The sequence below is a fragment of the Chaetomium fimeti genome, assembly GCF_033439085.1.
Source record: "Chaetomium fimeti strain CBS 168.71 chromosome Unknown B0H64scaffold_6, whole genome shotgun sequence".
Taxonomy (NCBI): Eukaryota; Fungi; Ascomycota; class Sordariomycetes; order Sordariales; family Chaetomiaceae; genus Chaetomium; species Chaetomium fimeti.
The window spans coordinates 2,492,494-2,513,772 of NW_026944334.1; the positions used below are offsets into that span (position 1 = coordinate 2,492,494).

The following is a 21,279-nucleotide window of genomic DNA, read 5'->3' on the forward strand; positions in this document are numbered from 1 at the left end:
CGCAGCACAAATCCTGCCCGTCGGATTACCGATCAAATATGCAAAAATAAGCAGATTGTGGTTGCGCGATCCGAGATTCGAACTCGGGTCACTCGCTAGTCCAAGAGGAGATGGGAAGCGAGAATTCTAACCACTGAACTAATCGCGCTGGATTTGTCGTTGTGGAGTTTCAACGGTCTTCGGGTTTATCATGACTGTGGGAAAATTAGGAGAAAGCACGAGGCAGAAAGTATTCCATAAGCTGCTCAGAAATCAACCAGGCAACTCCGTCTATCACAGTATCATCTAAGTTCCACAACCCCGCCCACTAGGCATACCATCCACACCTGGTATACCTAGGTTCCTCCTCCTGCAAGACTGGAACCAACAGTCTTTTAACCGGGTGCCTAGGTACCTACCTTAAGCAGGTCACCAACTTTCCAAATTTCCAGCCACCGGCAGCAAAAAGAAGAGTGTACCACCTGGGTCAGAAAAGCAACAAGTGAGGTGTCACATTACACATACTGATCAGAAGTTCACAACCTAAATATTCCTTTTTGCACGGGATGTTCTGTAAAGTGACGATAAATCTGTTTGCAAAGTTGCCGGCGGAAGGCTGCACTGGTCCATCTCGGAGTCTGCCTTGTTGGACCCGGCAACGCGGAATGGGCTGCCAACCAGAGACGTTGCGGCGTTTGATTGGCAGCAAAACTTGGGGTCGAAAGGCCTCTTGCATCCAACATGGAGGGCGCCTCTTACACGCTACTGGCACGGTATGAGTTTCAGTGACTTGTCTTGCCGCGGGGTGGCACACACTCTCGCACGTCTTCGCGCTGAGTCGTAGCCTCGATTCCAATCGTAGCATCGCCCTGCCGGTCAATCGCTGCAAAGAGGCCTCTTGCAGGCTACACCCGTCCATGAGTGGCCGAGGTGACGGGCCGTCGGTTGGCCGCGTCGGTTGGCCGCGTCTGTCGGAGGAGGCACAGGGCCATTGTTGGAAGGTGAGGCCATCCATGATGCCGTGTTGGCATTCATCTGCGCTTGCCTGATGGGGGGTACCTAGGTACTTGGGTTTGAAAAAGCAGGAGAATGAAAAGCGAGGACAACCGCCAGTCCTGCAGAGTGAAGACAGTTCCCATACTCTCCCTACGGTTCTCTCTCCGTTTACTCCTGGGACCACACCCAGTGGCTTCAATCCCAGCAGCCTCACTTGCAGAATGACTGCTCGTGCACCTCGTTCAATGACACCTCCGTCCCCTGGCCATGGCAAGGCGGCCAAGGCGGCGCACATCATCAAGGCGGCAAAGGAGCTATTGGTCGATGCCGAAATCGACGACTATGTGGCTCTCGTCGATGAAAACACTACGTTGAGAACTGAGAACGACACCCTCGAAAAGGACGTCGAGAGGCGGGATAGGAGAATTTCCGTCCTTTTGCAAAAGACGGACGAAACGGAGGAACATGCGACGGTTCTAAATGCTCAACTGAAGGACATGCGGGACCACATTGCTGGTCTCTCACGCAAACTTAGTGAAGCCACCGAGAAGTTGCAATCCAACAACAAGGAAATGGCCGGCAAGGAGGCGGCGTGGACCAAAGGAGTCGCTACGCTCAAGGCGAGCCTCGAGTCGGAACGCAGAGAACACCAGCAGCTGAAAAGCTTCTCAATCGAGCTCATGCCTGTAGCGAAGAACCAAAGGGAAATGTGAGCGAAATCTTGCCGCTTGCTTGGGGGGGACTAACACGGCATGGCAGAAGCTCGAGGCTCAACAAGATCTTTGCCTCAGCCAGGTCCTTGGCTGAAGCTTACTTCGGAGACATTCCGCACCAGATCCGGTCCAACGCCGCGCTCTGGGACAAGATCAAAGAGCACCGGGCTGTTGATAAGGTCATTCCTCTTCCCCTGTCCGACTCTCCGGCGGCAAACCAGATGCGAACGGCTGCCTTCCTCGCCGTGTTGGCCCATGAAATGGACGGGCACATCTTTCAACCGACCTATCTGTTGCCAGACAACGCAGGGCTCAACATTTTCATAAACAACTTGGCCGACGATGATTCAGAAAGCGAGGCTCACTTGCGGTCCGTGATCCTACGTCTCACCGAGTCCCTTTCCGACGAGACCAACGCTGGCAACCCAGCCGTCGGCCGTATCAGCACCGTGGTGGCCAACGTCTGCAAGTACGTCCTCCACCTGATCCCAGAAAAGTCGAGGTCCGGTTTCAAAGACAGGCTCAAAACCCTCTGCACCGAAGCCTGCGAGCAATGGAAATTCATCCAAAGGCTCGACGGCAACATCGACGCCGACTTCGACGACGCCGCCGAAGCCCGACCCCTCTACCCCCCCAACACCACCAGCCCACCCCCTTCCGATCCCAACACCAACCAACACCCCAACGCCAAACCCCGCCCCAACGGCAACAACACAAACCAATCCAGCAACAACCACAAAAGGTCCAACAGCAACCCCACTCCCACCACCACAGACCTCACCGACGCCGTAGTAATCTGGCCCGCCTTCTACAACCAAAGCACCCACGCCCTCGAGACCCTCGTCCAAGGCTACCTGCTCACAGCCGGGCAAGTCGCCGTGGCAAAAGCCGAGGAGAAGGCGCAGTCGACGGGCCAGCGGCGGGCGCAGCGGCAGCAGACGCGGTCGTCTAGGGCGCTTTCTATGTCGGGGGGTGTTGCTGGTGGGTTGTTGATCTTGGGGGATGGGGTGGGGGGGCAGGTTGGGGCGATGGGGCAGGGTTCGGTGGTTGGGTCGGGGTCTGGAACGGGATCGGGGTCGGGGACGGGGTCTTTTTTATCGGGGGCGTCTGGGGGCGGGCGAAAGAAAGATTGATGAGGAGGAGGGAGGAGAGGAGAAGGGAGGGGGGTGGTGGGTATTGGGGGTTGAGGGGGAGGGTGTTGGGTGGGGGTTGATGAATGATGACCTTCAATTGTATTGTGTGTAGATGTGAGTATTGTAAGTAAATCTGTTAATAAGTCGTTTTCGTTTTGCATCATATCATTACCTAGGTATCTTTGAGAATTACCACGAGCATTAAGAATTGAACGGGATGAAGATCGAGTGATATCTACGTTGAATCCATGACAGAGAAATAGAGGCGAGAAACATTGTGTAATTACGGACCGTACGACTGTGGAAGTGTCTTGCATCTCCCCGGATACATCCATCCCCAATCGAGTTGGGCGATTTCGCAACTTGTTCATGAGCCAGCATGAAAAACGGTACACAAAACGTGTTGTTCGCAATGGGACTGAGCATCATACCAAGGCTTCGATTAGCTGGTTTATTAGCTGCTGTGGAATAACAACAACGGTATTGGGCCCTGAAAGATCTGGAGAACACGAGAAACCATTCTCTCCAAGCATCACGAGCTAGCGGGGGGGACCGAACACACCGTGTGTACAATATTATAGGGAAGGTACGCGCAGCCGGTTTCCAACAAGGACCACCAAAGAAGCGGGTGGCTCAATGGTTACTGCCCGTGGTGGTCCCGCCCACGGGCAGCTAGTTCACCACGATAGGCAACCTGGACAGGCAACCTGGACGTAAAGGCCCTCAGTTCGAATCATGACGCTGCCCTGGGACGCTGGCACACCTCTCCCTCGGAAACGAGCAGTCCGCATCGGCCCGACGGGTCATCACCGGGCTGCACCACGGAGTAAAACCCCGCGGGGGGTTCGTAAGCGGCTCCCTCCCTTCGACCGCGAAGGGAGCTAGCCGGTGAGCTTTTGCTGTCTCTTGATGAGAAAGAGGTATCGCACTAAGAGGTGAGACCGTTTGGGCGTCTTTGTGTCAGCTAGCGCTTCCAATATCGACGACACAGAACCTTGGAATATCACAGACAACAGCACAAATGTGCAGCCACATCCAAAGACCCGGGTATGAAGTGAACAAAAGTCGATTGAAGATGACGCCCTCGCTGTCCTATGCAGAGTGATATCACAAGAGGCAAGCCGGTCGCAACCCAACCCAGAAACAAAAAAAAAGAAAAGAAAGAAAATGGACCTATCCCAGTCGTGCCAGACCGACCACCTAACTCCAACAGGTATTTCCTGGCTCAGAGAGCGTGACGCCGGCCAGTCCAAACCGTCCGACAAAGGGAAGTGAGTCCAGTCCTGTCGACTCCAAGCGAGACAATAAACAAACAGAAAAGAAATATCCACCCCGGTTCCTCCTACAGAGGGTATAAGAAGTACTGCTCCCGCGCCACAACCCACCCAACCCAACACCACGCGGCATCCAAGCCCCCGATCCAAACAACTCAACACACAACTCACGAGCGTATCCTTCTCACCCCACCCGCGGTACTCCCCCTAATAGTCCCCGCCGCACCAGAAGCAGTAGGCGCACTAACCTCCCTCCTAACATCCCTCTCGCGACCCCTCTCCTCACCACCAACAGCCCTCCTCGCGGTCGCGCCCAGGTCCCCGCTCACCTTCCGCCTCACCTCGGCCCCGCCTGGCCCACTCCCCGAGACCTTCCGCCTCACCTCCCCCGTCGCACTGCTCCCCGAAACCTTGCGCCTCACCTCCCCGGCACGCTGGCTCTGGCTCGAGCCGGCCCTGCTCCCATTACCAACGGCACCGGCACTCGCACCTGCACCCGCACCAGCACTAGCCCCCGCAGCAGCAGCACTGGAACTCCCCGCGCTGCCCACCCTTCCCACGCTCCTCGCCCGTCCGCGCCGCTCCCTTATCTGCGCCAGCGCCTGCTCGCGCGTCATGGTCGGGGTTAGGGCCGGGTTGGAGGTGTCGAAGCTGGGCCCGTCCGGGTTGCTGCCGTCGCTTGCCCGGTGGTGGTTGTCGCCCGTCTGGCGCGACGGGGTGCGCTGCATCTTCATGAGGCGCTGGGCTAGCGTGGGACCGCTCTCGTCGTCGGGTTCCTCGCGGAGGGGGACTTTGGTGGTGGTGGTTGTGGTTACGGTGGAGGTTGTGGACGTTGAGGGGCGGTAGTGGGATGCTGTCGTGTGGGGGCGGGTGTGGGCGTCGATGGTCGCTGTGGCGGCGGTGGTGGAGTGCGATGGGAGGGGCTCGGTGAGAGGCCCGGAGATGGTCGGTTGTCGTGGAGGGAGGGCGATTTCGGCCGGCGGCTTGGCGGTGTGCCGTGCATCGGCTTCGTCTTCTGTCTCGACGTGGTGTGCCCCGGGCGCTGCTGGGCCGGGGGTGGTGGGGATGTTGAAGACTTGTGCAGGTTCTTGTCTGTGCGGCGCGTCGAGGAGAGAAAGTAGAGACGTCCGCTGTTTGTTGAGGACGGCAAAATCCGGCGGGTCGAGGGAAGGTGTGCGGCGGTACATAGGGTTGTTGTCCGTCGGTGTGATGGGCACGCTAGATGCTGCCTCGGTAGGGGATACGCCAGATGAAGCTGTCGACTTCGCCGCCATGGCATCGGCCTCGGCTTGCGACACGGTCCGGAAGATGCCCTCCTCCGGCAGGAAGATGGTGCTTCGCCTCGGCTCCTTCTCCTTCCTGAGCTGGTCGGTCTTGGACCGCTTGGGCGGCGCCATCGGCATCTCGGCGGAGGCTCGACGGCTCTCACTAAGTATCATCGAGTCTCCGGCATCGGAAATCAGCATGCTGGTTCGCTTGCGTGTGCTCGACCGCTGGACTGAAGTCTTGCGTAGCTCCTTTCCCGCCGAACAAACTTTGAGCTGACATTCCGCCTCGAGGAAATCGACTTGTTCCAGAGCTCGGTCCGCCCGCTGCTTCTCCCACTCCCAGAGCATCGTGATCGTTTCGATTTCTGGGTTGCCATGGCCAAACGACGAGACGGAAGACAACCTGGCGCGTTTCCGCGGTCCTTCCGAGTCGTCCCTCTCGTCAGTGGAAGTCGTACGTTTGACTTCAGTATCGTTCTTGGCTAGCGTCCTCATGGCCTCCAGCTCCTGCTCCAGCATCTTGGCACGGGCCAAAGCTTGGCCCAGTTGTTCCTGTAGCCCGACAAGCCGGTACTGCGCGTCGAAAGCCTCTTGTTCCCGGGCCTTGCTCCGCTCTCGCTCAGTATGGAGCTCCTCCTCGGTAGCCTTCTGAGCCGTCCGGCAGGACTTGAGCTCCTCCTGTGCTTTGACGAGGGTGCTCTGCACTTTGAACGTTTCTTTTCGGGAGCGGCGAATCTCTTTCTCCCATCGTTGTTGGGAGTGGGCGTACATTTCTTTGGCACGACCGGAATTTTCCTTTTCCCCTTGTTAGTGCACTCGTTGGGGGAGAAGCGCGTGAGGGTACCTACCATCACAGCCTCCAGTCGCTCTCCCACTTTCCTCTCGTTCTTCTTTCCCTCCTCAACTTCCTTCCTCAAGACCATCACCTCGTCACGGTACCGGCGGGCCTCAGCTTCGGCCTCCTCCCGGCCGAGCATGGCGCGCTTGAGGGCGGCGTCGGCGGTTTTGCGCTCGAGGGTTTTGGAATGCATCGCGAGAGTGTTGAATTGGTTGATTTTTTCGTGTACCGAACTGTCGCGGCCGGACGGGCTCTCCCCCATGCGCTCGTGGAGCTGGACCGACGCGAAGAGCGCAGATTCGCGCTGGGCGTTGTGTGACACCGGTTGCAGCGGCTGTCCGCCGCCGGCGGGGCTCAACGGTGACGACATCGTCGAGCGCGGTTCTATGTGTTATTGTGGTCTCATACAAATATCGGCTGGGTTGATTTGTTGGAGACGCAGTGTGCTGCCTGCCTGTCTCCTCCCGTGATGTGGATGAGTAATGGACTGACGCGAATTGCGGGATTCGGGGGGCGATTGATTTGGAGATGGAGATCGGAGAGCAAGCGGAATAAGCTGCTCAAAAAGACGGAGGCGTGGATTGCCAGATGTTGATGTTGTAAGAGTTAAGTCGTTAATGCTTGTCTTACTCCGACTCCTGGCATTCCCCTGCTGTTGGTTAGTTGTGTGCTTTGCGATGCGTGCGGCGACAACGTCAGTGATTTGGCGGGCGAGCGTTTAATTTGCTCGGGTGGGTTGGAGTATTGACTGCCCGACTCACCCGCGCTTGGCCAATTACCGATTCTTTTTTTGACCAGGGTACAGTTGCTATGGGCGACGGAAACTTAATTGTGGGCCAGCACTGGCCAGCAGCATTCTGGGGATTGACCCAATCGGTCTCGGAGCGTCCATGCCTTGCAAGTCCGGCGGAGCAGGGAAACTGGACCATCCTCATCCCACTTGTGCTCAGCCTCGCTTATCCGGCTGGCCCGCTGGTGATCTGGCTACATTTAACAGTGCATAGCACGTTGTCTCCTTGAACTTTCTTCTGCTTGACCTTCTCCCCCCCCAATTCCTCACCCAATTCTGACAACAAACCGGTTGTTGTCTTCCTCCCCCATATCTCCACCAATGGCCGACGAATCCTCCGTTCGGCGGCGCAAGCCCGAGCCCGTGACGGACACCCCCCCGGAGTCCGAGCCGGCCGAGTCGCAGGATGAGGAACCGAAAAGGGATGCGCCCAAAAAGTCCAAGAAGAAATCGACCCAAGACCGCCTCGACGAAGACGAATCCAGCGGGCACATCCTCGACATCTTCCGCGTCCTCACCTTCCTCGTCCTCGCCTACTTCGGCCTGAGCTACCTCGTCTCCAGCGGCGAGACCTACTCCTGGGGCATCACCAATGGATCCAAGTACCTCCAGACGGACTGGTGGATGAAGCAATTCGTACGCCCTCCCTGATCCCCCTCAACTTCCTCACGCCCTCACAGTAACACTAACTAACCACCACCACCACCCCCACAGCGCGGCCCCATCTACCTCACACCGGACGAGCTGAGCGGGTACGACGGGAGCGACCCCGACAAGCCGATCTACCTGGCGATCAACGGGAGCATCTACGACGTGTCGTCGAACGCGCGGACGTACGGCCCCGGCGGGTCGTACCAGTACTTCGCCGGGTGCGACGCGGCGCGCGGCTTCGTCACGGGCTGCTTCGCCGAGGACCGCACGCCCGACATGCGCGGCGTCGAGGACATGTTCCTGCCGCTCGACGACCCGGCCGTGGACAGGCATTGGAGCGCCGAGGAGCTGGCCGCGCTGAAGCAGGAGGAGCGTGCCAACGCGGAGCGTAAGGTGCAGGAGGGCCTGACGCACTGGGTGAATTTCTTTAAGAACAGCCCCAAGTATGATTTTGTCGGCTATGTGAAGCGGCCCGAGGGGTGGCCGGGCACGGAGCCGAAGCGGCAGCTGTGCGAGCAGGCGGCGAAGGGGAGGAAGAAGAGGGTTATCCCCAAGAAGGGGGGTCAGTAAAAGGTTGAGATGGGGTTATGGACAAGCTTAGCGGGTGTTTCTCGGTTGTGTGCACTTGCTATGTAGGGTTCCTCATAGATCGCGTATCATCACACACTTCTAGTCACACACAAGACTCAGATTCCCGTGTAAGCACACCCGTCTTTCTTTATCCAGTATGTAGCACACGCCATGGAGTATGTACGATACATGTACAGTGATCATCAAAAAAATGTAGAATAGAACAAACACGCCCCAGCATCGCCTCCATCCAAAGGTATATCCGAACCAGCAGTCACCCATCGGCACCACCAACCCACCAAAACCGAAAACATTAAATCCCGCTTATAAACAAACCCAACCGCAACCAATCACCACCACTTCCCACCACTCACCCCCCTCAGAGGACAAGCGCGACCACACCGGCAACCGCAAGGGCGAACGTGCCCGGCACGGTGAGCATGCCAGCCGCGGCGGGGGAGATGGTCGACTGGACGGCGTCGTCGGTGCCCGAGGGATCGGTGCCGCCCGTGGTGTCGGTGGAGTCGCCACCAGCGCCAGCACCAGCACCAGCACCAGCGTCGGCGCCGCCACCGGTCTGGCCGCCGGCGCCCGACTCGCCGCCGTCGGCCGGAGGGGTCACGGATTGGGCTGCGGCTGCGATGGTCTTGAAGCTGTCGAGGGTGCGGTCCGGGTTGTTGGCTCTGTTGTGGGTGTTAGTTTTGTGGGGGTTTGGGGTGTTGGGGGGGTGTGGGAAGGGGGAGGGGGGCTTACGGCTCGTTGATGACCATCACCATGCCGTTGCCGCAGTGCTTGCCCTGGGCGCAGTACAGCCACAGGGGGCCGGTGCTGTTGATCTGGATGGTGTAGGTGGGGAACATGCCCATCTCGGCGCTGGCGGCGGCGGGGAGGAAGCCCGAGTGGAAGCCGGTGACGTTGCTGCTCATGCCGATGGGCTGGCACGGCTGGTCGAAGGTCGACTGGGTGACGGTGTGGTTGCCGGCGTGGAACTGGAACTGCACGAACTCGCCCGGCTGGGCGACCAGCTTGTCGGGCGAGAAGGTGAGGCTGCCGTTTTGCGCGACCGCGACGGACCACGTCTTCTGGGCTGGTGGCTGTTAGTTTTCTATTCCTTGTCTCGACTGTAGTTCTCAGGAATACTAACCGGATGCTACGCTCGCGAGAGCGGAAAGGGCGAGTGTTGTGAACTGCATTTTGAAGATGATGGATGTGTTGTTGTACAGGGAAAGCGAAGGTCCGGCTCGTCGAAAGAGTGACTGAAGGTGTGGAAAGCGACTAGCGCTGTAGTAGAACAATAGCAGGACTAGCCTGTGGCGAAGATTACGAAAGAGGTGACGGGCACCGAAAAGAAGAGAAAGGGAATAGAAAACGGCGGAAGTTCGACTAATGACTATGGACAGATGGAGAGGAAAGAAAAGGCCGGGCCTGAAGATCAGGACGCGGCATGAATTATACCAGTTTCCGAGCGGCCTTCGGGAGAGTGAAGGATCGTCCGATGGTGCAGCAGGGCCATGGCGGACGGGTGTGGAGGCGCAAGGGGTTGCCGATGCAGGGACCAGGGTCAAGTCTGAAGTTTTTGAAACATCGCGATGTTTTGCCCACGACTTTGGCGTCGAGCGCACCGACGAGACATGCTCGAGCGAATCACAAGAGACGAAGCCGAGAAAGAAGAAACAACGCTTACGAAGTTCTCATGTTAGGGCTGCATTTTTACAGGGAGCCTCTGTTTGAGTCGGGGGGTATCGTGAGGCAGCCCGGTGAATGTTTGGTATCGAGAGTCTGAGGGGACTCTGATTCTCCAACAACTCCGGTTGCAAACAGTCCGTCACAACCGGCAGTCGTCCCTCAACGGCGTGGGACGAACAGCCTCGTACAACCGCCCGAATATCTTGGTAGTTTGGAGGCGCCTCGTCAATGTTGACCTGCTCAGCCATCCTCATGTTGTCGGTGGCTGCCCATTTTCGAGTGTACAAGTATGGAAATAGAATGGGTTTGCGCCGAGACGGAAACTGGGGATCCGGCCATTTTGGCGCCTTTTGGTCCCGCTTCTGAGTATGGTAGTGAGCTCAGAAGCGACCGGAGACTGTACTATCACTGGCCTGGGGGCGGTCGCGGCCTCGGGTTGCGCGGACAGCCCCGCGTAGAAAGTCCCGTCGGACTGATTCCATGTTGGCGGATTGGTTGATTTCACCGGACGAAGCTGGAGCCGAAAATAAGGTTGCGGTTGCAGGCTGCGCCATTGCGGGGGCTGGACCGTTGGGTGGAACACGATCCACAGGGGGGTGACAGGGGTGCTCGGTCTTCTGCCACAGCCTCCGACAATTGTCAAACGTCTTGGAGTTTCAAGACCGCCACCGAGCGCTTCACTTGCCGGCCGCTTTTCCCGACCACAAAACTTTTATTGAAGCCACAACGCGAGAAATTGCACAGACACTGAGGCTAGCAAGACGTTTCCTTTTTGAATGCTTTGTGTAGTACGAAGGCTGTTCACTGTGAGGACGAGACAAAGTCCAGCACTAACAATCAAGGTACCCCTGAACGGCATGCATGACATAACACTGAGAGACAATTGGGGAGAAAGAAGTGACTGCTCCTTGAAGTCTGTTTCTCAGCCACAGCCAGAACAGTATTTGAGTCAGTGTTGTCCCCAAAGTAATCATCACCAACCCGAAGTTGTGGACTAGGACCGCGGTCGGGCTCGAGAGGAAGCATTTTCGGCGAGTGGGACGAAGGGAACCGATACATGACTCGTTTTTCCTATTTCTCTAAGACCTAACAAGACGGCAAGGGTGCGTGGTTGATCATGCCTGTCACTGTTTGCTTTGGTATTCGGTTCAGATCATCGCTGGAGATAGCCACAGTTTGTTTCCCAAACAGGGGCCGCTGCATGTTCTCCAGGTATGTAGTAGGGTCCCGCTGCCGTTGCGAACCCATCCTCCCATCATCCATGTGCCCGGGACTCGGAGTTATGTGTACGCCGCCCTCTTCTGATCCTGTGGCATCGTCTCGATCGATGAGCCGCCATACCGGCCCTTCGTTGATGCCCACCAGGTTCTCAGCGAGGCGCGCCATCCCATCTCGATATTCGCGCCGTCCCTTGGACATGCTTGACGGCTGGGTGGGCGGCGGCTTGCGGTAGCTGCGGATGGGTGTGCGAGCTATCAGGCGCCTGACTCGGCCTTCATCGATGGGAGTGGATATGGATGGTAGTTCAGGTGGTGGCGTCGTGAGCGTCGGTAAAACGTCCTTGTGGACTTGCCTGCTCCATCCAACACCACCTCACAAGTCCATCAACAACTGCGGCGCAATCTTCTCAAGATCCTCAACCTACCCCATCACGGTTAGCACAGCGCCCATACCCACATAGCGAAGAAAAAGCGCAAAAGACTCACCTCCAAAAACCCACCCGCCCTCTCCACCGCCGCCCGCGCAATCGCCTCCCTCACAAAGATATCCATATACCTCGCCACCGCGGCATTCGCATCCCTCGTCACCCTGGTCCCCTCCCGCTCAAAGAAGGCATGCAAAATCCTCGTCAACAACTCCGGCGGGATCTTCTCCCTGTCCTCCTCCTCATCGTCCTCGTCCCCCTCCCCATCACTCACATCATCCATATCCCCACCATCCCGAGCCCCACCCCCGTCCATCGTGCCATCACCATCATCGCCGTCCGCTAGGTCAACCACACCAGATTGCTCCCCCGCATCTTCCTCGTCTTCTGGTTGCTGCTGCTGCTGCTGCGGGCGTTTCCTCCCGCGGGGGGTCCCGCTTCCTCCCCTGCCTCGGGAAGTACCGCGTGTTGCTGCGGCGCCTCGGCCGGCGGATGTGGATTTGTTGGCTGCACCACCACGGCCACGGCCGCGGGATGCAGAGCCGGTGCCTGATGCGCGCGGGGGCATCTTTTTATTTGGGAGCGAGGATAGGTGTCTTTTGATGCAAACCCGGTTGCGAGCTTGCTCCAGTCGATCAGAGTCAGTGTGCAGTTGTGGATGGAGTTAAATGAAGACTTGGTCGATGGAGTCGGGATGATGTATCTTCTCGTTTGGATTTCTGTAAACGGGATCGCGGCGCGTGAATTAAGCAGATTACGTAAGTCGTGTTGCAAAACGCGAGAGCACCTGATTATCATGATCTCGATTCATTTTTTCGGGATGTGGCTGAAGTATTCGTACCGCAAGGAAATCGCCGATCAATTGGCCAGAACTATGGGATCTATGAGGCGCATGCAACAGAAGGAAACACCCACGCGAAGCAACGGCGACCCCACGCAAGCAAGGAATAAACCGGGAATGGCTCAAGAGTATAAATTACAGCGGGTGACCGGCCCATCCGCGTCCCAGTAAACGCCAGACATGCCCAGTTTTTGTTCCCCGCATACCCAACGTCCAGAAGCATTTGCTGCCTGCCACGAAGGATCCCCGTCTCCCAGCGAAACGACCACCCCCCCAGCCCCTCGCCCCCTCGGCTTAGCCAGCTGCTGCAGCCGTGATTACCCCCCGACGGCCTCCGTCATCGAGGATTTTGTACAGTGGGTGAGGCAGTTTACTTGAAAGCCTTGCCGAACATCAGGACCTGGAGCTGGTCGTAGATGGACAGCACACCAGCACCAGCAACACCACGGAGGATGTTGGCACCAGCGCCCTTGAAGAGCGACTTAACACCCTCCTTGGCAACGATCTGCTGGAAGGCATCGAACGAGCTCTTGTACTTGACGGCCTCACCAGAGGTCATCATCATGCGGCGACGGACGGTGTCAAGGGGGTACGAGGCGATACCGGCACCAGTGGTGACGCACCAGCCGAGCATGAAAGAGGCGAGGAAGTTGTTGGAGAGCGAGCCGACAAGGACGACGGGCTTGATGGAGTCGTACATGCCGAAGTAGAGACCACGGTAGACGATGATACCGGCGACGGAGGGACCGAAGCCACGGTACAGACCGGCGATACCGTCGGTGGCCATGGTCTTGCGGTAGACGTCGATCAGGCCGTTGAACTGGCGGGCACCACCACCCTTGGCGGACTTGGCGTCGTTGGCAAGACGGGTACGCGCGTAGTCGAGCGAGTAGACGAAGAGCAGCGACGTGGCACCGGCAGCCTTCACAAGGTTAGGGAAATACGTCAAAGCGACAGGGTGCGCAGAAACTTACACCACCGGAGGCCAGGTTACCAGCCATCCACTTGGCATAGCCATCGCGCTCCTTCTTGTAGCCGAACATGGCCTTGAACTTGTCACGGAAAGCGAAGTTCAGGGCCTGAGTCGGGAAGTAACGGATGACGTTGGCGGTGTTACCACGCCACAAGGCCATGAGGCCCTCGTCGGCGGTGGTGCGGCGGAAGCAGTCGACGATGCCATTGTAGCGGCGGTCGAGGCGGCCAGCCTTGATCATCTCATCCTAGGAGGAGGTCAGCAAAGTTCTTGGTTGAACGTTTCAAGACCCTGTTTTGCACGTGACACCGAGAGTTGCGATCTGCGCCGCTCGTCGCAAATTGCGGCTCAAGCGCCCGGGAACTCTCGGAGCAAGGCCGGGTCTTGGAAAGATAAAAAAATAAAAGTAGAACATACCTGGTTCTGGACAAGGAGCTTGATACGCTCAATGGGAGCAGCAGCGGTCTTCGAGACGGCGGCGGAGACACCACCCACTGTCGATGCAAGTCAGCAATGTGTTCCGGGTTGGTCCCAACTGCGGCGCAGGGTCCTCGGCGGCGTCTGTGATCCGTGTGTCCAGATAGCCTATACCGAGATGCGTGAGGTTGACGTACTCAGGAAGTCGACCACGAAGGACTGTGGAGGGGTCGGTTAGCAAAATGTCCGCATCATTGATTGCCGGCTCGAAAACCCCAAGCTCCATGCCGGTCGAGGCCTGTTTGTCCCGCACCGCGCGCTCACCAATCGTCGCAAAACCCCTCCTATGTAGGCATTGGGGGAAATTGCCGGTTGCGATCGATATGGCGAGGTGCGCCGAGACCAACATCCCGACGATGCGGAATGGAGCGAGCGATTTTCGATGCAGAGTGGTGACGACTTACCGGCATGCCCATGATCTTGATATCCTCCTTTTTAGACATCTTGACGGTTTGTTCAAAGACAACTTTGAAGAGAAAAGAAGGGAGTGGAGAGGGGAGTCCAAGCTCTGCTGCGAGAGTCTAAGAAGATGGACGATGCAAGATGTCGCGCGAAAATAAATTCTGCGGCCGTCGAGTTTGGGGGGGGAGAGGGAAAAAAATTCGCAACAGGCTCGGAAGAGCCCAGCTTTTGAGGTGCGATTCTTGCCGGCCCCTGGTCCCGCTAACGCACGGACCAAGTACACCGCCACGGGTGCGCGGCAACGACTGGGCAGCATGGTCTTTTTCCAGCCTTGCCCGTGGCGCTAAGGATTTGCAATGCCGGCAAAGCCCGAAGGTCCCAGTCTTTCTTGAAATCTCCAAGCCGGGCGGCCGAATGGGAGTGCCTTTTTGCGAGCCACAACGGGTCTGGATCTCAAAATTTCCCTCACATGCGGACCAACTCACCAGCTTGGGTTGTCTTGGTCGTCGGCTGCTGTGGTTGTATTACATTGGCTACCTAGGTGGTCATCCTGTACACCGTTATTTTCTGGTGGTTAGCAAAGTTGATGCAACAGGTCTCTCGGGCTGCCCCTATCCTTATCGCAACACCGAGTCAGGCTCATGTTCCAAGACATGCTGGTTGATTGACAATGTTGCTCGCCTGAAAGGTTCCACGAAGCTCATACCTCAAACTTCCGAGGAGTCTTTACAACCAATCGAACCATGCCAATTGGGCCCAGGGGAAGTTTTTGACGTTTCCAGAACGCAAAATAACACAGGTCCACTGCCGGACCTGACCTCGGGAGGCGAAATCGATGTCTCTGTGTGCCTCAAGAATGCGGGGGCATTGGGCATCATTCTTCGACGCCAAGTTCCCTCATAGTAACATCGGTACCCATGGCTTCACGCCTTGTTGATGGAAAGGGAGACTCGGACGAATGTGTACCCTAGACATGGATATACAGAGAATAGCCTACTCCGTGTTCTCGTTCTCGTTGAGTCAAGACTAGCGGCCTGACCTGGAACCCAGTGTGCAATTTGTGTCTGGTTCTCTATCCGAGGGAGATGACTTCAGTCAAAACGAGATGCTGCACGAGTTAACCCCGTTACCGTAGCCAGAGGCACAAGGGAACACAGCAGTCAGAGCGGGACAACCAATTGTTTGACGGGTATCAATTCGCTACGCTGATGCGCCCGCCCATTCCCTCGAAGGGACACACTCAGCCGATGACCATGGCTCTCATGGTGTCAGCTCAGCATGGTCGACTGATTGATCATACCCTCCTAGCCCTGGTAGGGCGGAGCCGCGACGTTGTTCGTATCTTGATGCAATTCCAGTCTCAGGATCTGGAGCACTTCCGATCCCTATGCTACACCGACCGAGTTGCAAAATGAATCCCAATCCCAGAGATGTAGCCATGCCCGAATAACCGAAACCCCAAGCGAACCGCCGTTAACGAAGTCCCATTCCCGCACGCCAGGTCCGCCGATATGATTTATGGGAGGTTTACTCGGCGGCGCCAACGGCACGAGCTGAGTTCTCTTGTTAGTATGGGTTTGTGCCAGCGCCTGAACTGCGCGCAACGTACTGTAGATCTTCATCTTGCTGTGTCCCACGACCTGCTTGATCTGCCCCTTCTCCTCCAAGTCCTTCAGGCACCTCCGGGCGAGGGAGCCGTTGATCTTGAGCCTGTCGACGAGGGTGGCGATCGTCACGAGACGGTAGGACTGGACATCCTTGTAAAGCTTGTCGGAAGTGCTCTTGTCGAGGATGACGGCGTGTTGAGCCTTGTCCTTGACTGTTGGGGGATGAAGAATTAGCGGCTGTCGTCAGGTCCAATGGATCGGAAATCCGCCGGCGCGAAAAATCGCTTACCCTTCCCCTTGGACCACTTCTTCTTCTGCTTCTTCGCACCAGCTGCTGCGGGAGCCATTTTGATGGATGTTCTGGTGGTTTGGTGAAGGTTGGAGTCGGGAGTCGAACTAGAGAAGGCGGGGAGATTTTTCTGACAGAGGGCGCGTTGCCAGAGCTTAGGTTAACCGAGCCCTAATTAAATGGGGCGTTCTGAGTGGCTGCGGGCCCACCCAGGCCACCTCGGCGGGGCCACCAAAAAATTCACGACCACACGCTTCAAGCCTTCTGTGTGTCGTCGTCCTCCACGCCAAACTTCTAATCCATCACCACCTTCAGCTTTTCAGCAGCCGACCACCGCAAACATGTCTGAAGGCGAAGTCGAAGTGGCCTCCTCCAGCTACGAGGTCCTCCCCAAGGAGGTCCTGGCCGAGGTTGGCAGCGTCAAGCTCTTCAGTACGTCCAAGTCGCACGCCTTCCCAATTCGACCGCAAATCGATGCACCGACGGCAAAAGCCATCTCCGAGACCCGACGCTGACTTTGTGTCAATTGCAGACCGTTGGAGCTACGAGGATGTTGAGATCCGGGACATCTCCCTGACGTAAGACAGCGACCCCCCGATTCCGCGACGACGAGATGGACCGAATTCGATTTGGGACGGGCTCTCGGGCGGGCTGCGTGAGCGGAGGCTAACAACGTTTGTTTCCAGCGACTACATCCAGATCCGGTCTCCCGTCTACCTCCCTCACTCCGCTGGTCGCTATGCCGCCAAGCGGTTCCGCAAGGCCAACTGCCCCATCATCGAGCGTCTCACCAACTCTCTGATGATGCACGGCCGCAACAACGGCAAGAAGCTGATGGCCGTCCGCATCGTTGCCCACGCCTTCGAGATTGTGAGAAATGGGAACTTGGCACCCGAAGGAGGCACGCATTCTGACTGGACTCTAGATCCACCTCATGACCGACCAGAACCCCATCCAGATTGCCGTCGACGCTGTTGTCAACTGCGGCCCCCGCGAAGACAGCACCCGTATCGGTTCCGCTGGTACCGTCCGGAGACAAGCCGTCGATGTCTCGCCCCTGCGCCGCGTCAACCAGGCCATTGCCCTCCTCACAACCGGTGCCCGCGAGGCGTCTTTCCGCAACGTCAAGTCGATCGCCGAGTGCCTTGCCGAGGAGCTGATCAACGCTGCCAAGGGTAGCAGCAACTCGTACGCGATCAAGAAGAAGGACGAGTTGGAGCGTGTGGCCAAGAGCAACCGGTAAAGGGTTGTTTGGGCGGATGGCATATTGGACCGGGACGGGACGGATTTTACGGCTTGTTTTGCAGGGCTGCTTTTGCGCGTTACGGTCTGGTGGATGCATGGCATTCTTGTCACACAGGCACAAATAGGGCTCTCGCAAAAAAGGGAGTAAATGGTGATCTTCTGACAAGAATTGGCGTCTATGGTGTGGTACTGTGCTATGCTCGTAACGTGGAGTTTTGGTTTCTATCCTCTTGCTCGTTCAGAATGTGAAAACGGGAAAAGAAGAAAAGCCATCCGTGGTATCGCGATCTAATCTCTATGAACAAACATGCCATCGAAATCCGGCAATACCCTGCGCAAAGACGGCGAAGAAATACACCAGAACCAATCTCCCCACATAGAAACTCAAAGCGCCCTCGCCTGCGGCTCCACGTCAACCCTCAAAAACATGCCAACATGCGGAATCCCCTCCTCCAACCAGCGGCCCATCCCCTCGTCCACGCGGAACCCGCACTTCTCCCACGCCCTCACCGCGCTCTCCTGCGCGTGGCAGCACAGCAGGCCGTTCCACCGCGGCGGCAGCGCCCCGGCCGTCTGCTCCATGCCCAGGTGCTCGAACCCGCGCGCGGCGGGGCTCGGGTCGAAGTACGTCCCGTGCGTCCGCATCCACTCGGTCGCCGTCCGCACCAGCTGGCCCGCGATGCCCCGCCCCCGGAACTCTTTGACCACGGCCAGCCGGCCCAGCTTCACGTACGGCTCGACGCCGTCGTGGAAGGTGGTCGGGCGGTCTGGGGTGAATGTGCGTTGTTGGGTGGTGGTTGGTTCGGCGGCGGGGGGTTCGGTTGTGGTCTTGTTGTTGTTGTTGTTGTTGTTGTTGTCTTCTGCGGAGTCGGAGGAGGAGGAGCCGACTAGCTCGTTGTCGACGTAGACGCCGCCCTTGACCGGGTGCGGCGGGTGCGGGAAGGGCACCAGACGCACGGTGCCGATGGGCACGGACTGGGTCTCGCTCTGGCGCGGGCGGAGGACCTCGCCGGTGGCGGGGTCGGTGACGGCGGGGGCGACGGTCTTGTTGACGGACGCGTAGATGACCCAGTGGGCGCACCGCTGGTCGTCGGCGTCGAACTCGTTGGACTGCGGGACCTGCTGCTCCTGCACGAAGACTTGCGTGCGCACCGTCATGGCGTCGAGGAAGGTGCGCGGGATCGAGGCCGCGTTCGGCTGCTCGTCGGGCGGGAGCCCGCGCTCCCACTCCAGGGCCGTCGGCTCGAGGTGCGCGATGAACGGTGTCCCCATGTTGTTTCACCTAGCTTGCTTTGAGCCTATGTTCGGTTTTTTGTATTAGGTAAACAAAGATCGGCTGTCTAGGGGGGCAGTTTCTTACTGTGTGTAGTGCTTAAAATGTTTGGTGCCTGTGGGTGTTGGTGGTTGTACTTCGGAGATGCATTATTGCACTTGAGGGAGAATAAGTGCTTGACGGCGCCCCCACTTGACTAAATTACGTGTTCCACGGGCCGGGACAACACAGCGCCGCTACCGGAAACGCTGTCACAAACACGTCGCCGCCACCCGTCACCTCCGTGTACCTATGCCGGCGGATCCGGACATGGCGTTGTGTCGAGCGCAGGGCGCTCCGTGGCGAATGGAAGTGGGCTGATCCGCGATGGGGTGACTGCGGGGTATCCGTGGCAGGGCGTGCGCGGGGTCAAGTACCCGGTTCTTGGGTTCAACCCGCTGGGTACCTCGATTACGCCTTTCAAACACACTCCAGTGGCCTTCTGTATTGCACACCACGATGCCGCCTATTAATAACGAGATTGCAGGCAAACTTGCCCTGATCACAGGAGCATCTGGAGGGTAAATCCAACCCGGACGGTACCCCGCCAAAGTGCTCCCTCCGTTAACACCATACAGCATCGGAGCCGCTTGCGCCAGAGCACTCTACCTCCAAAATGTTAACGTCGCCTTGACTTACTCCAGCAGCAAAGATAAAATTGTCGACCTCGTGACGGAGATCTTGGCCCTCCCCAATAGCGACTCCCCAGGTGCCCATAACGCATCCATCTCCACGCACAAAGTCGATGTCGGGTCAGCCGACGATATCCAGCAGCTCTTCACCAGGATCCGAGAGGCGTACGGCAAAGACGGACCAGACATTCTAGTATCCAACGCCGGCTATGGCAAACGCACCCAGGACATCGCCGACATCTCGATCGACGAGTTCGACCACACGCTCAACGTCAATCTACGGGCATCTTTCATCCTCTGCAAGCTAAGCATCCCGCACATGGCCTCCCAAGGGTGGGGTCGCATCGTCTTCGTGTCGTCGCTGGCGGCGCACGGCGGCGGCATCAACGGGTGCCACTACGCCGCGAGCAAGGCGGGGCTGCACGGGCTGATGAAGAACCTCGCGACGAAGCATGCGAAGGACGGCATCACGGTCAATGACGTAGCTCCCGCGATGATTGGGGACACGGGTCTCGTCCCGGACGAGAAGATCCTGGAGGGCACGGCGGGGGATGTGCGGAATATTCCCGTGGGGAGGCTGGGCACGCCGGGGGAGGTGGCTAATGTTGTGATGATGTTTTGCCAGACGGGGTATTTGACTGGGCAGAGTGTGTTGTTGAGCGGGGGACTCAAGTAATCTAAGCTGTGACTCGGAGTACTTCAACACGCGGCAACATTGTCTACCTTGGAGCGTTTGTGTTGAGGAACCGATTCGGATGAGGGCAGCTCATGGTCGGAGATGACCTAAGGTGGAGCATGTTGTTACCGCTTTGGGTCTGAGACTCGTGCAATCAGCCAATGAGGCGATGCACCGTTTCCCGTCTGGAAGTCGTCTGAGTAGGTCGACCAGGTTTGACCGTTTGAGCACTGCGTTGTGTCCTCTCCTATGAGTTCACCGGAAGACCCCGTGATGCCATCATGCCAGTTGCTAGCGCGAGGGAAAATGTCCTACAAATACCCTGGGCTTGCCTCTTTCCCCGCCTTGCCTCGTTTTTCACTTGCACAACTCTTTTCGCCACTACCCGCACAATCAGTCGACCTTGACGCCGTGTCGATTCCATCGAGGAAGAGAGTAAAAATATTCCACGCGAGCATATTTTTACAACTTCATCAATCGTGAAGCATCAATATTCATCGAGGAACGTTCGCCAATCCCAAAAACCGATTTATTATCAAACAACATCGCCGAAAACGCATCATTCACCTTTAAGCAAGTTATCGCCGCCCCCTCCGACCGACCACGTTGAAAGAGCAGAGACGATAGCTCAAGAACCGCTACCCATTTTCCAACCACCCCTTCAGCTGCCGCGTGCAAGTGCCATGGTAGCCGAGGCCTTGGAAGTGACGCAGTTCCGGCTGGTAATGTCAGCGTGATGACGGCGATGCGTTCACCCTGCGGTAATGCCCGCCCGTCTCTCCGCCTACAACCCAAGGCCTGGGCCGCTCGACAGTTGTTGCACCACAAGGGCATCAGCTTCGGAGAGTTTCTTCGTCGCCAAAAACCAAACATCCATCATCGCAGAGAGCAGTCGCCTCTGGCAGTCCCTGTTTGCTGCACCCTGTCGCGCATCATGGCCCATGGCCAGCCCATTTCTGTCCCCCTTCAGCTGGTGATGAAGGTCCAGCCAGCTCCCCGTGGGTTTGGCGGTTTCTGAGGCTGTACCGCCGATGATGAGAGGCAACCGAGTCCCCACCCGCGTCGGCATGTCCTGAGGCTGTTCGCGGGAACCTATCAAGACCTGAGAGGCGTCAGCTTTGGCTGACGCCACTTGATTGTGTTGTGAGGATCCCTCAACTGTAGTATCACGGCTTTCATCATAATATATACTCAGAATGCGTGTGGTGTTGTCATCGGGAATCCTCACCTTATTCAACGCCAATGATGAGAGGCAACCGAGTCCTCACCTGATGGTGTCGAC

At 57.6% G+C, this 21,279-nt stretch overlaps 10 protein-coding genes and 1 non-coding gene across 11 annotated transcripts; 4 read left to right on the top strand and 7 right to left on the bottom strand.

Moving 5' to 3' along the window:
• Positions 1–62: 62 nt before the first annotated feature.
• On the bottom strand, positions 63–148 carry B0H64DRAFT_t126. Its single transcript has one exon. It is a non-coding gene; the product is annotated as a tRNA-Gly (tRNA).
• Positions 149–801: 653 nt separating this feature from the next.
• Positions 802–4,298, top strand: B0H64DRAFT_477115 (uncharacterized protein). The gene is made up of 3 exons (XM_062808183.1): positions 802–1,684; positions 1,735–2,669; positions 4,035–4,298. Exons 1-3 carry the CDS (start codon positions 1,197–1,199, stop codon positions 4,094–4,096), a joined length of 1,485 nt encoding a protein of 494 aa, XP_062657115.1. The 5' UTR covers positions 802–1,196; the 3' UTR covers positions 4,097–4,298.
• On the bottom strand, positions 4,263–6,992 carry B0H64DRAFT_364322 (uncharacterized protein; the record flags this gene model as incomplete). Its single annotated transcript, XM_062801830.1, has 2 exons — positions 6,212–6,992; positions 4,263–6,158 (listed from the first exon to the last, which is right to left on the bottom strand). The coding sequence occupies exons 1-2, from the start codon at positions 6,569–6,571 to the stop codon at positions 4,263–4,265; spliced, it is 2,256 nt and encodes a 751-aa protein (XP_062657116.1). The 5' UTR covers positions 6,572–6,992.
• Positions 6,993–7,040: 48 nt separating this feature from the next.
• B0H64DRAFT_477117 (uncharacterized protein) lies at positions 7,041–8,319 on the top strand. Its single transcript, XM_062808184.1, has 2 exons — positions 7,041–7,627; positions 7,706–8,319. Exons 1-2 carry the CDS (start codon positions 7,313–7,315, stop codon positions 8,210–8,212), a joined length of 822 nt encoding a protein of 273 aa, XP_062657117.1. The 5' UTR covers positions 7,041–7,312; the 3' UTR covers positions 8,213–8,319.
• Positions 8,320–8,401: 82 nt separating this feature from the next.
• On the bottom strand, positions 8,402–9,501 carry B0H64DRAFT_216909 (Cupredoxin). Its single transcript, XM_062799518.1, has 3 exons — positions 9,357–9,501; positions 8,966–9,299; positions 8,402–8,895 (listed from the first exon to the last, which is right to left on the bottom strand). Exons 1-3 carry the CDS (start codon positions 9,403–9,405, stop codon positions 8,592–8,594), a joined length of 687 nt encoding a protein of 228 aa, XP_062657118.1. The 5' UTR covers positions 9,406–9,501; the 3' UTR covers positions 8,402–8,591.
• Positions 9,502–11,491: 1,990 nt separating this feature from the next.
• B0H64DRAFT_376492 (CENP-S associating centromere protein X-domain-containing protein) lies at positions 11,492–12,111 on the bottom strand (the record flags this gene model as incomplete). The annotated part of the gene is made up of 2 exons (XM_062802481.1): positions 11,492–11,539; positions 11,605–12,111. The coding sequence occupies 2 exons, from the start codon at positions 12,109–12,111 to the stop codon at positions 11,492–11,494; spliced, it is 555 nt and encodes a 184-aa protein (XP_062657119.1).
• Positions 12,112–12,377: 266 nt separating this feature from the next.
• Positions 12,378–14,612, bottom strand: B0H64DRAFT_405064 (ADP,ATP carrier protein). The gene is made up of 5 exons (XM_062804417.1): positions 14,239–14,612; positions 13,972–13,993; positions 13,775–13,851; positions 13,359–13,604; positions 12,378–13,306 (listed from the first exon to the last, which is right to left on the bottom strand). The coding sequence occupies exons 1-5, from the start codon at positions 14,275–14,277 to the stop codon at positions 12,755–12,757; spliced, it is 936 nt and encodes a 311-aa protein (XP_062657120.1). The 5' UTR covers positions 14,278–14,612; the 3' UTR covers positions 12,378–12,754.
• Positions 14,613–15,414: 802 nt separating this feature from the next.
• On the bottom strand, positions 15,415–16,270 carry B0H64DRAFT_405066 (40S ribosomal protein S20). Its single transcript, XM_062804418.1, has 3 exons — positions 16,133–16,270; positions 15,846–16,055; positions 15,415–15,789 (listed from the first exon to the last, which is right to left on the bottom strand). Exons 1-3 carry the CDS (start codon positions 16,188–16,190, stop codon positions 15,764–15,766), a joined length of 294 nt encoding a protein of 97 aa, XP_062657121.1. The 5' UTR covers positions 16,191–16,270; the 3' UTR covers positions 15,415–15,763.
• A 93-nt stretch (positions 16,271–16,363) lies between these two features.
• B0H64DRAFT_426166 (40S ribosomal protein S5) lies at positions 16,364–17,375 on the top strand (the record flags this gene model as incomplete). The annotated part of the gene is made up of 4 exons (XM_062805719.1): positions 16,364–16,564; positions 16,665–16,710; positions 16,819–17,002; positions 17,058–17,375. Exons 1-4 carry the CDS (start codon positions 16,474–16,476, stop codon positions 17,373–17,375), a joined length of 639 nt encoding a protein of 212 aa, XP_062657122.1. The 5' UTR covers positions 16,364–16,473.
• A 161-nt stretch (positions 17,376–17,536) lies between these two features.
• On the bottom strand, positions 17,537–18,721 carry B0H64DRAFT_216997 (acyl-CoA N-acyltransferase). Its single transcript, XM_062799519.1, has one exon. It carries the CDS (start codon positions 18,647–18,649, stop codon positions 17,762–17,764), a length of 888 nt encoding a protein of 295 aa, XP_062657123.1. The 5' UTR covers positions 18,650–18,721; the 3' UTR covers positions 17,537–17,761.
• A 374-nt stretch (positions 18,722–19,095) lies between these two features.
• B0H64DRAFT_405076 (uncharacterized protein) lies at positions 19,096–20,264 on the top strand. Its single transcript, XM_062804419.1, has 2 exons — positions 19,096–19,210; positions 19,268–20,264. The coding sequence occupies exons 1-2, from the start codon at positions 19,149–19,151 to the stop codon at positions 19,995–19,997; spliced, it is 792 nt and encodes a 263-aa protein (XP_062657124.1). The 5' UTR covers positions 19,096–19,148; the 3' UTR covers positions 19,998–20,264.
• Positions 20,265–21,279: the final 1,015 nt, after the last annotated feature.

Bases quoted from the DNA above. Each gene is read 5' to 3' on its own strand.
- B0H64DRAFT_477115 (XM_062808183.1), top strand. From the start codon at position 1,197: ATGACTGCTCGTGCACCTCGTTCAATGACACCTCCGTCCCCTGGCCAT. The intron at 1,685-1,734 runs GTGAGCGAAATC...ACGGCATGGCAG, and splicing joins GCGAAGAACCAAAGGGAAAT to AAGCTCGAGGCTCAACAAGA. The intron at 2,670-4,034 runs GTGGGTTGTTGA...TAACTCCAACAG, and splicing joins TATGTCGGGGGGTGTTGCTG to GTATTTCCTGGCTCAGAGAG.
- B0H64DRAFT_477117 (XM_062808184.1), top strand. From the start codon at position 7,313: ATGGCCGACGAATCCTCCGTTCGGCGGCGCAAGCCCGAGCCCGTGACG. The intron at 7,628-7,705 runs GTACGCCCTCCC...CCACCCCCACAG, and splicing joins ACTGGTGGATGAAGCAATTC to CGCGGCCCCATCTACCTCAC.
- B0H64DRAFT_216909 (XM_062799518.1), bottom strand. From the start codon at position 9,405: ATGCAGTTCACAACACTCGCCCTTTCCGCTCTCGCGAGCGTAGCATCC. The intron at 9,300-9,356 runs GTTAGTATTCCT...AACAGCCACCAG, and splicing joins TCTCGCGAGCGTAGCATCCG to CCCAGAAGACGTGGTCCGTC. The intron at 8,896-8,965 runs GTAAGCCCCCCT...CACCCACAACAG, and splicing joins GTGATGGTCATCAACGAGCC to AGCCAACAACCCGGACCGCA.
- B0H64DRAFT_405064 (XM_062804417.1), bottom strand. From the start codon at position 14,277: ATGTCTAAAAAGGAGGATATCAAGATCATGGGCATGCCG. The intron at 13,994-14,238 runs GTAAGTCGTCAC...ACCCCTCCACAG, and splicing joins TCAAGATCATGGGCATGCCG to TCCTTCGTGGTCGACTTCCT. The intron at 13,852-13,971 runs GTACGTCAACCT...TTGCATCGACAG, and splicing joins CTTCGTGGTCGACTTCCTGA to TGGGTGGTGTCTCCGCCGCC.
- B0H64DRAFT_405066 (XM_062804418.1), bottom strand. From the start codon at position 16,190: ATGGCTCCCGCAGCAGCTGGTGCGAAGAAGCAGAAGAAGAAGTGGTCC. The intron at 16,056-16,132 runs GTAAGCGATTTT...ATCCCCCAACAG, and splicing joins GAAGTGGTCCAAGGGGAAGG to TCAAGGACAAGGCTCAACAC. The intron at 15,790-15,845 runs GTACGTTGCGCG...AAGAGAACTCAG, and splicing joins CAGCAAGATGAAGATCTACA to CTCGTGCCGTTGGCGCCGCC.
- B0H64DRAFT_216997 (XM_062799519.1), bottom strand. From the start codon at position 18,649: ATGGGGACACCGTTCATCGCGCACCTCGAGCCGACGGCCCTGGAGTGG.
- B0H64DRAFT_405076 (XM_062804419.1), top strand. From the start codon at position 19,149: ATGCCGCCTATTAATAACGAGATTGCAGGCAAACTTGCCCTGATCACA. The intron at 19,211-19,267 runs GTAAATCCAACC...AACACCATACAG, and splicing joins ATCACAGGAGCATCTGGAGG to CATCGGAGCCGCTTGCGCCA.